This window comes from Ostrea edulis, chromosome 3 (assembly GCF_947568905.1).
Source record: "Ostrea edulis chromosome 3, xbOstEdul1.1, whole genome shotgun sequence".
Lineage (NCBI taxonomy): Eukaryota > Metazoa > Mollusca > Bivalvia > Ostreida > Ostreidae > Ostrea > Ostrea edulis.
Window position 1 is genome coordinate 84514693 of NC_079166.1, and position 14660 is coordinate 84529352.

Genomic DNA, 14660 nt, shown 5'->3' on the forward strand with positions numbered 1-14660 from the left:
ACGAAAAGACGATAAAACGATAATTACCGGGTTTTCACCTCGAAATAACGAAATGTCGACAAGACGACAAAATAAAGATTTTCCCGTTATTTTGCTATCTCATTTTCTAGGAATTCAATATGAAATTGGCTGTTTTCGATCATTATTAATTACAAAAAGGAAACAGCTAAAGTTGAATTATAGTTCGTATATACTTGTATTCTACTGAAGAAATTTTTCTTTTTAATTCTAAATGTCATACCAGGGATCCCCCTTCTTCATTTTTAAAGTAGTAGTTAAAAGTAGTAGATGTTTGAAGTGATGAATTGAAGAAAACGTGCAATGAACTACCCCCCCCCCCCCTCATGCGATTTATATGAGAGTAGTATACCCCGGCTCGATAGGTTGTTCAACTGATTGCAGTTTTGAGTGCAGGTTTTATAGGCGGGTCAAATGAGTGTAGTTTTGAGTGCAGATATTCAAATAAGTGGAGTTTTGAGGGGTCAGCGGGGTCACGCTGGCCAGGTGGCAAGTTGGCCAGGTGGGGAGGTCAATCTGAGCAGCTACAGTATGAACGTTCGCTTTGACTTTTGATTTACTGAAAGTCGCTTTTGACTTCGTGTGTGTATGGCCTATACAAGTCCAGATATTTCCCCTAGTTATATAATGAAAGGAGAACAATTGTTTAAAGTTTACAGATTTTATTAAATGAAAAATGACACATTTTTTTAAGTCCCCAGAATAGGGTACTTTTCTTTTGATTTTTCGGAAACGCAAATATTTTCTGAAAATCGCATTGACTTTGTTTGTAAACAATGGGCTCAGCTATTCGGAAATTTTATGAAACTGAATTTAGTACCATGCAAAGAGTTTATGCATATATTCACTATATTGTGTGGTTTGAGTCAGATCTTTCTGCATTAGGCCGTTATTTTGTATTGGATTTTATGTGATTGATATATTTTATATTGTTTAACGTCCTACTCGAGAATGTTTCAACCATAAGGAGACGTCACTACTGTTGGTGAAGGGCTGTACAATTTAGGCCTATGCTCGGTGCTTACGGCCTTTGAGCAAGGAGGCATCTTTAGCATGTCATACCTGCTGTGACACGGGACCTAGGGTTTTACGATCTCACCTAGGATTTTGCGATCTCATCCGGAAGACCGCCCCATTTATTCACCTTTTACGACAGGCAAGGGGTAGTGAGAACTTATTCTAATGCGGATCCCATATTGTTTTAAGCTATATATTTAAAAATAATTCATTTTTACTCTAAATGTACTTTGGACATAAATTCTATTATGGATATAGTAGAACACCTTTATTGTCATAAAAACAACTAAATAGGCCCATATCTCTGTGCTCTTCGCACCATATGAGATCACAACGAAAAAGTATGTCACGACATACAGGTTCTTCCAGTTATTTGAAAATTATCCGCTCAAATCGTGTCTTTGTCCCTTTAAATCGCAAGTACATAGAGAGCGAACATATCACGACCTTCTCTCTCTCTCTCTCTCTCTCTCTCTCTCTCTCTCTATATGTGTGTGTGTGTGTGTGTGTGTGTGTGTGTGTGCGACGGTCAATTGTCAAATGACCTCGGTGCAAGGTGTTCATTGCAGGATCCTCCAGAAAAGGACGTCATCTGCAAGATTGTTGATTATCGCAGAAGGTCATATATATATATATATATGTTTGTATATATGTCTCGAATAATAGGCAGGTTTTGTTTTGGGTGGGTGTGGGGGGATGTAGGCCCCACGAATTATAAAAGACGAAAATTCTAAGCAAATTTGCAGTAATGAAAGTGGCATAATTTCGTAGAAATCACTGCGGTAAGGTTAACGCACCCCCCAAAAAACAACGATGACGACACACAGTTCACTACGAAAGCGTATTGATATCACATTTAAAAAAAAATACATTCCCCTATTTCGTAATTACGAGAAAAGATCTCGTAATTGAAAAGATCTCGTTATTACGATATAATCATCTCGTTATTACAAGAAAAGATATTGTATATACGGGATAATTATCTCGTAATTATGTGATAAGAACTCCTAATTACGAGATAAGTATCTCGAAATTACGAGAAAATATGTAAATATTGGTCACATGATATTTTTTCTTTAAATGAGCTCTCCTCTTCTCATTCCGTCAGTGTGTTTTGGATGCTGTTTTAAATATAAGAAATCACTTTCCATTCAAAGCATGCCAAGTAGACCAATATAATTTTTAGAAAGATAACTTACCGAACGAAAGTTTATTCATGAATTTAAAGTACAATGGAAAGAAAACGACGAATTATTATTGTAGGTTTCTGCACCATCAATTCATTAAATAAATTAATTTTTACGATGAAATAAGCTAATAATAAAGTTAAACTATCATAATGCTTAGTGTAACTGTGTATAAATTTGAAAGTTCAAGATTATTGTAATTCCACCGTTAAGCACACACTGTGATGGTACCTATTGTCGTTTGGAACATATCATCCTTGGCGACGATATGCACCTACCCTCACGGTACACATTGTCTGTTGGTACATACATGTATACTGCATATTGTCGTTGACAATAATATGCGCTTAAACAAGGCATATTTTTGCATCACGGTACATACTGTCGTCGCAGACAATAAGCATTGGAATACATTATCGCGGACCGCATTTTATATATTGATAAATTTCAATTTAAAATATCTATAATATGAAAATATCATTATTTTAACAAACCACTATCTAGCGATTTAAGTGTATGCATCTTTTTTTTTTTTGCTTTCTTAGTAACATGCATGTACAGGACTAGTGTCCTCTCTCTCTCTCTCTCTCTCTCTCTCTCTCTCACGCATACTTAATATCTTAAGTAACCAGTACAAAACGATTTGATCATTAAATGTATGTCATGGCATTGATCAATAAACAAGAAAAATATTGCATACATTTGAGTATATAATCTAGATTTATAAAAAAAAATAATGGGTAAATAAAAATCCAAACTTAGTTCAAGAAGTCTCATTCCTGCATGTAGATCAGTACCTGTTGCTACATGTACATGCATATCTAATAATGGCGAGGGTTTGTGTCGGTACATATTGTAGAAGGAGTCATGTAACAACTCTATCTACATATATAGAGGTTTCACGCCTCCAGTTTACAATCCTTTGAATTGGGGATCAAACATCCGTAATAAAACAAAAATAAACACCTGTTGATCTGACAAATTTTGAAAACGCAAAAATAGACGTGCAAACATTACGGTTCTAATGATATTAGTCTTTGATTATTGTATAACCCGATGAAAGAAATAAAACCCACAATAAATGTGCGTAAATATATGCATTTCATGTTTATGACCGCAACTAAACCTACGCGGACGGAACGTAAATGATAACCCGGAACGAAAATTATAGGTATTTAGCATTCCTAAATCATGCGACACCGGACGACAATATCTACCGTCACACACACTTTGAATGAGATCATTTCGATTTCCTGACCAATCAACACAGAGGGAAATACAGTACCAACCAGACCCAACCTGACAGAAAGCAGGCCCAGAGCAGTCCCGGGGACTGCTTTCTGGGACTGTTGAGCAGTCCCAGAGCAGTCACGCACCAGTCCCAAGGCAGTCCCGCACCAGTCCCAGAGCCGTCCCGCACCTGTCCCAAGTCCCAGTAAACAAACCGAAAATCAGTCCCAGCAGTCCCACTAAGCGGGGTTAAAATAACTAGTGGGGGGAGCTAAGACGACAGTGAGATTATCAATAAACCTTATCGATAATGGCTGGAGAGCGTCAATACGGTAGTTGAAATCGAAGATAAATGACTTACAATGTAATTAGAGAGAAAAACAATACATTATACATAAAAACAGCACATATTCAAAATACCTGTGTGACACTTTTTCATGAATTTATCTCAAAAGGATAGTTTATGAATACGAGTGAAAAAAGATACATACTGAGTTTATAATCTGATAACCACAATTTCACAACGTAAAATCAATTGACGTCCCAGGCAATTTTGTTGTTGTTATTCATTATTTATTTTTTTTTTTATATTTTTACATGTGAAGTTTATCTTGAGTTCTGAAAATTATGTAGCATAATTATATTTATTTCTTGACTGGGTTATTGAAATAAATGTGTTTCAAGTCGCCTAAATGATTGTTTTCACTTATCATCTATTCCAAACTAGCAAAAACTGCTTTCCACTTACGTGCACACGTATTTATGATTTGTAAATATATTGATTGGTTAGATATGGGCTACTTATTGTCAGCATTGTAAAATTGTTTAATTTCACTACAACATTTATACAGATTTAAATAATTATGAAGATTCCAATCAAATTGTATATGTACATGTCGTTTTAACCTGAAATCGAAGGTACAGTGTTTGTAAAGTGCATGCTCCCGAATAGACATTCCTTGTCTGAATAAAAGATCATTATTTTTCTCTGTTTATGGATTCGCGTATTTGGGAATTATTCAGTCCATTATCTTTCATCAAAATTATCAGCCGCCGAATGTAGGTTCTTGTTATTTTATTTCCATCCATTATGTTCTCAAGTTGTCTGGTGAAAGTGCGTCAGTAAGCGGTGAAAAAAAAACTACTGAAGTGATTTGCGTATATTCTGAATACACAGTGGCGGGGGTTTCTTGTCACTCATAACATCACGTGATTCATTCACACTTGGCTGAACAAAGCAGTCCCGGGGACTGCTGGGACTGCTTTCTAGAGCAGTCCCAGAGCAGTCCCACAGCAGTCCCACTTTTTCAGAGAGCAGTCCCAGAGCAGTCCCTGTAACTACTTCCTGGGACTGCTTGGGTGTCAGATTGGGTCTGGTTGGTACTGTAGTATCAAACGTTTCCAAAAGATTATCCATAAGTTGTGCAACTCGGCTTTATATCAATATTTTATAGTAATAACGAGAAAATGTTCTCGTAATAACGAGATCTTTTCTCGTAATTACGAAATAGTGGAATGTGAATTAATTTTTTTTACATGATACTAATAGGATTTCGTAGATCACCCCATTCCCGGGTCTATACTAAAATTTCCCCACTTTTATATCTATGTTTCGAATAATATGCAAGCTTTGTGTGGCCTAGAGGTTAGAGCGTTCGTCCCGCACTTGGAATGTCGGGTTTCGAATCCCGAACGCGACAGACCTAAGTCGTTAAAACAGGTAGGCCCTAGCGACAGTTCCATCTCCAAACGCTCGGCATTAGGTATCAATGCCACGGGTCCTCGGAGATGACCTTAAAAACGGATGTCAAGTGTCACAGTAGATGTGGCACGCTAAAAAACTCTAACTGCTCAATGGCCGTATGTGTTGCTAAAACGCGGAAGGGAAAACGGAACGGAAATATCGTATGCAATAATGTTATGAGGAGGTCATGAATTTGCAAAATAAAAGGTTTATCATGAACAAGGGAAGCAGAAATTACACACAGAGAATCATCCACTGTTTCATATGCTTCATACTAATACATTTTAAAATCAGTAACTAACCACCGCGGTGGTCTAGAGTTTAAGGCGTTCGCTCCTCACACGAAAGGTCGGGGTTCGAATCCAAGCCGCGACAGGCTTAAGTCGCCAAACGCTCGGCATGAGGTGTTAATATCACGGATACTCGGATATGTTTCTTCAAAGCTGCTTTTAGTGTCCGAACATAGAATGTTTGAATAATGACCATTGAATGTATTCAAATCGCAAACTGTTTATTCACTATACATATATTTGGATGCAACCACAGAGACAAATACCATCAACCTGAGGGATATGTTTTATTAAAAGTATTAAGTGAAAACCTAAAATAAAATGAATAATCTGAAATACGTTTAAATATGACAATGAATATCACAATTACATATAGTCAAAGTTATCATGAATAATTACCAAACACCGGTATATATATTTCCAGTATATGAAATATAAAAATTCGAATGATAAGTAGCTAACGTCTGTTCCTTACAAGGGTAGCGCTGAGAGTGTGGGCCCTGGGTTAGTAAAAGCGGGAAAGTGAGTTAGTATTAGAAACCGGTTAAACAAGTATAGGGAAGTCAAGTGGTCAGTTATCAACACACACACGTGGTCTGTCACACTTGAGGGCAGAAATAAAAACACATTTACACTTATGCAATAATGAGAAATAAATGATTAATGATAATTTATTTACAGAGGTTACATGGTTATATAAGTGCTTGATTATGGCGGCATTTGGTTTTTTAACAGTTCGAAGATTGTTTCCATGTAAAAGAATAAATGAACCTATATGATTTTTTTTCAAACAGATGAATCTTTCTTTCTATGATTCAACAATTTCTTTTTTTATATACAAATCTAATAACTTTCAACTCAGCATCATATTCCCTGTAAAGGATGTACACTACAACTGACTTCTCTGAGGCTTTTTAGAGATAAAAAAATAAACATTACTCCAAATCTCAGGTGCAAACCCTTTAACGCCCAGTATATTTCATTTGGGAACTAAAGCTTATTACATGCCAGTTTACTGCCCATATGCACTGCAACGGTTATAATATTTATATATAAATATAACAGGCTAACGCGATATTGCAGATGTATTCTTTATATTCTGTATTTGTTAATTGTTTCTTTTATCTGTCAAAACACAATGGGTACGGCATCGAATACGTATATGACCCATTAATGCAGTGGTGAAAAAGGAAAGACGAAGGAGTTTTAAGAAAAGAAGTATAAGAACCTCCCCACTACTCTTCGATTCACCTCCTTCCTCTCATCCTGCCCGCCCCCTCTTATATCATGTATACTGTTACTTTCTGCTGATATTACCTCTTATCAGTTTTGGGGAAATAACAAAGGCTACAGATATGTACGGAACAGATAGCAGATCGAGTACAGGACGTAGTGACCTCAACAAACCACATGCGTAGCTTTGATGGGAATTAAACAATTACCCAATATCCAAATGTACAGATACATATATACAAATACATATACTTATTTCTCTTATATTTACTGGTGAGATGGCAATGCATCGGTATATTTCTTTAAATATTTGAGGACAATGACAACAATTTTGATAATATTTCCGTTATTAAAAAAAAACACCACAAAACACACACATACAGCATAAAGTATACATATATGTAAATGTAAAATATTGCAAACTTTTTAAATTATGTCAGAGAAAAAGTACGATTGTGTACGGTACCGACGAAGACTCTCTGATCTACAGATAGTACTAAATAGTGATGCTTTTAAAAGTACGCTTAAAATATTACTAATCAATTATCACTACATGTAAAATCATGCAAGAAACTCTACTCCATTGATTGAATATTGTTTAATGTCCATCTCGAGAATGTTTCACTCATATGGAAACTACTTTGTAAAAAGGGATTCTATTATATACGGTACACACGCAGTACATAGGGACCTGCAGGATAACCGTATTACGACATGCAGATATTTTATACAGGACAGGCACGTACATATATGTAGCATAATTTTTCAACAGGGGGAGGGGAAGCCGGAAAAAAATCTCTACATCATTGTCTAAATTTCTTGACGAGCAAATAAAAATAAATAAATGGATAAATGAATAGATAAACCAAAAACATAAAAAGAGTTCTTCTTTAGGACAATCAGCACTTAAATTCTCCAAAATCGGGGTGGAGATGCGGGAGTAACGTGCAACCTTTAAAAAATTCCGAAAAATTTAAATTCAGGGATGTTACATGTATTAGCGTCAACTCATAAATAATCCCAAACTTCGACTCCTTAAATAGGGGGAGAGGGTTGCGCACCTTTCAATACATGTACACACGTTCAATTCAAAACTTCGACTTTACATTTTTATATTTCAATACTATTATAAAATATGGGAGGGGTCACCAAATATATCTTTTAACATTAAAAGGTGTTGAGAAAAGTTGGGGGGATGGCAACACCCCCTCCCCCTATTATACGTGCTTGCAGGAAACACGTTTTATATTCTATGGTTGAACACCCCAGGTACCGTGAAACCTCACAGGCATTACTCTCTAATTGATTTCTCACGAGACGTTGCCCAGTGTCTGATCGGAAACTTCTTCAGTCCGATGAGAAAACGGCTTGCATGTGAGAAACACCAGCGGAAAAAGCGTGGGTGCCGATGGTGTAGTTTTCTATGCGTGATCGAGGCGAGACAGTGTATGCATTGTTTTCATAATATAAATAGAAAAAATTCAGTAACAATTAATTTAGATCATATAACGCTGTAAATATATGGTACACTGTTTTATCAATATATTCACCGTCGCAAACCACGCCTAATGTACATACTTACGGTACTCCCGGACTTAGTAAGCGTGACTTGCGCGGACGCAATGTCCATGTATTTAGCTTATTCTATTATAAACGAACTAAGCTAATGACGGATCTATGATCTACTGAACAATATCATATTAGAATTTGGAGAGTAAAGGTATTTAATTTTCATAGGCATATGGTTGTATGTATTGTAGGTTTATAAACCTTACATGTATATTTGAACTTGTACTGCTAGTTTTCATGATAGCATTACGTACATGACGTAAATATTGTGATAGTTTATTGAACAATTTTTCTATTTCAAGGGAAGAAAGGGATGAAAAACTCATTTTAGCGATTTATGGATTATTGTGTTGCCATGGCAACCATAACATCAAGTCATACTACATATCTCAAAACTTAGTGTAGCAGTTTACTGGTCAATTTGTATTTTCATGTGAAGGAAGGGATGAAAAATCAACAACGACAATGTACCGAAAAAAAAAAAACAACATATTTTTGTGATTCATGGACTGATTTAGTTGCCATGGTAACTGTAAAAATTCGTTACACTGCATAATTGGAAACTTATTTTTTTCATTGTGAAATTTTTATAAGTTATATTCTAAAAATATGCGTAGAGAGAGTTTTAATTTTCATTAAATTGTTCTTCATCAAGTTTTATAAGAAACATTTTACAATAATTAAAGGTACTATAAGTCTATTGTAACTTATGTGCATCTTGTACTTCAATGTTAATGTACATGTATGATTATATTTACGATGACACTAAATTTTATGAATGTATGTTATGCATGCATATCAATACAATTATTCCTAAACTTTATTTATATGATGACTGACAAACATTCAATTTGTGTTTTTTATGTGACGAAAATGATGAAAAACACATTTTGGGGATCTGTGGGGTATTTTTGTTGTCATGGCAACCGTTAAACCACATTTTAGTGCATACTTACAATCTTCAAGATTTTTCCTTTCAGAATATGCATAGGTTATCTTACGAAAATATGACTAGAAAATCCTTTAATTTCAATTTGAAATATTTGTATCAGCTTTGAAGGAAAACTCGAAAATATCTGGTAGTTAAAGGGTTAAAGGATATACACTAAAACTGGCTTCTCTGAGGTTTTTTGAGAAATAAAAAATAAAAAAAAAACTTTAAAGAACTGTATTTAACCATCAGGACGTTGCCATCGCATGCACGAAGAGGTTCTGAATTATAATGCAGCGTTCATGAAATAAATATGGAATTTATTTATGTCGGATCCGTCATTATTGTATTTACAATATAATGATTAATTCTGGTGAAAATACAAGAACATGGTAAGGAAGTTTCCAAATCAACTTTGTTGTGCATAAATGTGTAACATTCTCTATAAAATGTCAAAAATGTGTAATATTCTGTGTAAAACGTACAAAAGTGTGTAATGATCTGTACAAAATGTCAACAATGTGTAATATTCGATATAAAACGTCAAAAAGAGTAATATTCTGTATTAAACGTCAAAAATGTGTAATATTCGGTATACAATATTACAGGTCAGTACCACGACTGTCCTCCAGCTGAACGTTGTCTCCTGTACTGTCTTCTAATGGTGGACGACTACACCGCCAAGGTCAAGGACGAATCTCACATCAAGATGTACAATGTGATTAGAGAGCGATGCTTTACAGAATTACCTGTTTGTAAGGAAATTACCGCCGCCAACAACCACGGGGGAATCATTCATGTAGAAAACGACGTAATCAAGTTTAAATCAGACGACATCCTACATGACGTCATGTATGCGTTCGTTACAGAGTGTCTGGTGGAGGAAAGTGACCTGAAGTTTTTCCTGACCACGGCGTCACATCGCGTGATATCAGAATACTGCCGGTTGTGGGATTATGAGAGGAGTGAGGGAGAGAGATGTCTGTATATACCGGATAGACCGGATGAAATGTACGACCTGTTCATATACGGAATGCAGCTGGACATCCTCATACACAGCGCCATGTCAGACAGGGGGATTCATCACAGGATCAGTAAACGTTGTAAGTATTTATCACAGAACACCTTAAAGTTTTATTAGTGTGGCAGGGTGATCTTTATATCTAATTGAATTTTCTACATTTTTCAATACTAAGCTCTGCTATATTAATTGAATGAAATCTATTCACAACATTCTATTGACCAGGTTGTTTGTAGGAATTCACTCACTCTAGCTAAAACCAGTTTAATAACTTTTTCTTCTATAAATAAGTTTCGCGGGCTTTTTCATCAGTGCGGGAAATTTGTTTTCGAGGGAGTAGACCTATACATGTAGCTGCCCGTTGTGCCACACCTTAAGGTATATATTTGAAATGTTTATTATTAACTGATTGATAATTATGTACGTTGAACTATTTTTTTATCAGTATATTTCTCTACTATGAAATGACCGTTTTTTTGATCAAGGACTATAAATTTTGTTACTTTTTGAAGTAAAGTAATAAAGTCGATCATATACATTTCATTGGAATATTTTGACTTCTTTAAAGGGAAATACGAATATGAATTTATGTAATTGTATATTTTGTTGCATATGTAATGTGGTGTGTGATTTGTTAATTTCAGATCTGCCATTGCCTTTAGTTGTTAATAAATTTAATAAAACCTACGTCGCTTGGTTATATTAGATTAAAGTGTTTCTACATAAAGGCCATTACCATGGATACATGAAACTGAAATTTTAGTTCTGTAAAATTAGTTTGGAAAGTAGGTACGAGAATAACGTGTTTTTTCATCATTATCTGCCAAAAAAACTACTGTAAAAACAAACATGCACAACGTTGTTTACTTGGTATTTCAGTCTTAAAACATTATATTAATATTTCATGTGCAGGGATAGGGGACACCACGAAAAGCCCGACATATCAAAATAAATAAAGACATGATAAACGAGCTATAACTGTGTTTGGATGTCAACACAAATGTCTCCGAACACCTCCCCATGTCAGAAATGCTTTTTGATGCCAGATATGCACTCAGGATTCTCAAAAAACCCTAAAAACTGAATTTGGTTGAAATCCGACGCACTTGCTTTTTGGCCGCCATTTACTTCAATAGCGGCCATTTTGAAACATTTGAAAATTCATTAGAAGGAAATACTGATGCTAGAAATGAATTGTGGACCCTCCATTTACCCCAGAACCCAAATGTTGTAGACATTTTAACACTTTCAAATATGTCGGTATATGGCGGCCATTTTGAAAATGGCGGCTCAAAAAAACAATTTGATGGTGGAAATGGACTTGAGGTCACTAAATTACCCTAGAAATAGAATTTGGTTGAAATCCGACAACCTTGAGTTTTTGACGTTTTTTGGTCGCCATCTTGAAAATTTGAAAAGTTGAATGCACCCCTCCTCGTGACCCCCTATCAGCTCACAAAGTTTGAAGTGGATCTATCGAAGCACTTTCACGAAATCGGTCGGACAAATTTCTCACTAAAGAAGAGGAATAATAAGAATAAGAAGAAGAAAATAATAATAAGTAGAGGAAAGCTCGTTGCAAAGCAACGAGTGGGTTTTCCTTCATAGCTGTGTGATTGATTTTATGTTGTTTTTGTCTCCTTTGCTGCTGCCAGTTGTTTTGCCTTTTCTAGAAGCAAGTTCATTAGCTAATTGAACTAATCAATTTTCAAATATATAGATATATAGATTCACAATTTCTCCCCTTGAAAAAGAGCATATCCCTGCAGATGAAATGAAAAATAAGAATGCCCTCCTATTAAAAAACTTGTTCATGTACTCCTGGAGAGAAAGTTGAAAATAACAACTTGTCTGTTAAACGTATTATATACATTAACTGAACAGACTTTGATCACAAACCCATTTGAGCTTCAGGCTCAGATGAGCTAAAAATCACTTGATTTTTCTTATTAAAGTCACAAATTAAAATACTTTGCTTCAATACAAAATAATCACAATGTAATAAGCTTTCAGTGAGAGCTATTGACCTAATCAATTTTCAAATATATATAGATTCACAAGTTCTCCTCTTGAAAAAGAGCATATCCCTGCAGATGAAATGAAAAATAAGAATGTCCTTCTATTAAGGATGTTTTAAGAAAAGAGTAATAAAACTTGTTCATGTGCTCCTGGAGAGAAAGTTGAAAATAACAACGTCTGTAAAACGTGATATACATTAACTGAACAGACTTTGATCACAAACCCATTTGAGCTTCTGGCTCAGATGAGCTAAACATCGCTTAGTTTTTCTTATTAAAGTCACAAATTAAAATAATTTGCTTCAATACAAAAAATCACAATGTAATAATCTTTCTGTGAGCTTTAAAAATTTCAGATAAATATAACAGGAAATGAAGAATTCTCTATGTTTATTTTTTGATCTGTTGGGAATCAAAACTACATAATTAAAAAAAAAAACAACAACAGGATTCAGCTGTAAAAGCTTTGCTGTATTTTAAACGTGATTCAACATCACATTGAAATAACACATGAAAGATGTACATTATAGTAGTACATGTTCTATACACTGAGTCAACAAACAAGCAACCATGTATACACAATTGTATACATTAAAACAGCTCTAATACTGTAAACGTATTACATTTGGTTGTGTATTCTTTTTAGCGCCTTTGGCGGAAAGTAACTTCCTCTCATTCAAATACAACGCTAAATGTCTTACACTCTACACATAAATAAAAATACAAAAAGGAATTCGCTAAGGGCTGTTCCAGAAATGATTAAATGGGGGGGGGGGGGGGGTCGGGTGGCAAACGATATTTTTTGGTGTGGGTGGTCGTATTTTTTCATATTTTAATTGGTCCGTGGTTGGACTGTTAAAAAAATATTTATTATGGGTAGTGGGTAGTTTCTATTGTTTTATTTTGTGCCACGTGGGTGTTGAGTTTTCAGAATATTTTTATTGTCGCTCTTGTCGTGTTGGTTACAAAACGTTGGAGGGAAAATTGAAAACGTGCTTTCGAAATGCTGCTTTCGAAATCGGAAATCGGAAGTAACATAGAACTATTCGAGTTGTCGCTCTTTGCAGCGCATAACTTTCCATTACGGCACTTTTCAAATTAGAGGCCCGTTTAGTAGGGTCCCTTTGGACGTGATGGCGGCGAACTCTGTTCTGTAGATTATTACAGTTTACAGTGCATCGATTTTGGGAATATTTTGAAACCAATAGGTATTCCGTTTTCTAATAAAAATAGGCAAACCTTAGTTGATTTATACGAGGGTACCGATGCGTTATATTTATCAGTCGGTGTGATGGTGATTTAGAGGCCTCCGGGCGCGGGCTCCATTAGAAGACGAACGATTCGTGGAAAAACATATCCATACCCATTTCATGATAATAGCATCGTTTGGACTCCCAATCTGTCCAACATTCCCGCCATAGATGCCTTTGATTGTTGATGTGACATCGTTTCTTCAGAACTACTGTGATACAATGTCGAACAGGCATTACCGCGTCATTGACTAGAATGTTTGTCCCGAAAACCTCGCGAGATTTGTACCGTTTTCATTTTTAAAAATATTTTTGTGGCGGGTCTGGTTAGTTTTTTTTTATTAGATGGGTCATTGTAAAATGAGTTTATTAATTTGATGGGTCATGGGGTATTTTTTAATTTTTTTTATGGGTGCTTGGTATATACAAAAGGTGCCCCCGACCCCCCCCCCCCCCCCCCCCCCCCCCCCCCCCCCCCCCCCATGTATTTATTTCTGGAATAGCCCTAAATCAAATTCACGCTAACTTGTTCAAAAATCAATTTCCGCCAAATATCATACACGCTGAATATAATACATTTCCAGTAAATATATGCATACATTTAAATTTCACTTGTTACATGTTCTAGTTGTATAGGCCTAATATGTAAATTATATTAGATAGAGGGTTTTTGTCCATCTGTGTCTCTTAATTTCTGTATTCTGCTGATATTTTTAAGCATCACCAATTTTCTATTCATATGCTCTTTTGGCAAATCATCGTTATGCTGGGAATCAATCTACACAATCACTTAACCTGGAGACATACTGTCGCACCTAAAACAAATATGAAAATTTTTGATTTTAATAGATAAATAAATTATAAACCATGTTTTCAGAGCCATTCACTATTTTTTTTTTATGTAAAAGTACATGTATTTCACTTAAATATTTAGTACAAGCTGTTAAAAACAGTAATGAAATTCAAGTAATGCTTTGGGGTATATGTAGAAGTTTTTCATCATTTCAAAAAATGAATGCACATAACTAGCACAGTATAATATTTACTTTTAACATGTTTAAAGAACTGACTAATTATGAATCCTGACAACAATTTTGTTAAACTAATCAAAATGTATTTTGCTTTCCGACACGACTGTCAAGGGAAAGTTTG

The 14660-nt window shown here is 35.2% G+C and overlaps 2 protein-coding genes across 2 annotated transcripts in view; both read left to right on the forward strand.

Moving 5' to 3' along the window:
- The window catches only part of LOC130053659 (uncharacterized), a 74558-nt gene extending 64198 nt beyond the window's left edge, over positions 1 to 10360 (forward strand). Inside the window, exon 13 of the mRNA XM_056161039.1 lies at positions 9828 to 10360. Coding sequence (XP_056017014.1) covers positions 9828 to 10360 — 533 coding nt within the window. The remainder of the gene's footprint in view (positions 1 to 9827) is intronic.
- LOC125673012 (uncharacterized) overlaps positions 1 to 14660 on the forward strand; it is a 1263960-nt gene that overhangs the window by 742695 nt on the left and 506605 nt on the right. The gene's annotated exons all lie outside the window — the stretch shown is intronic.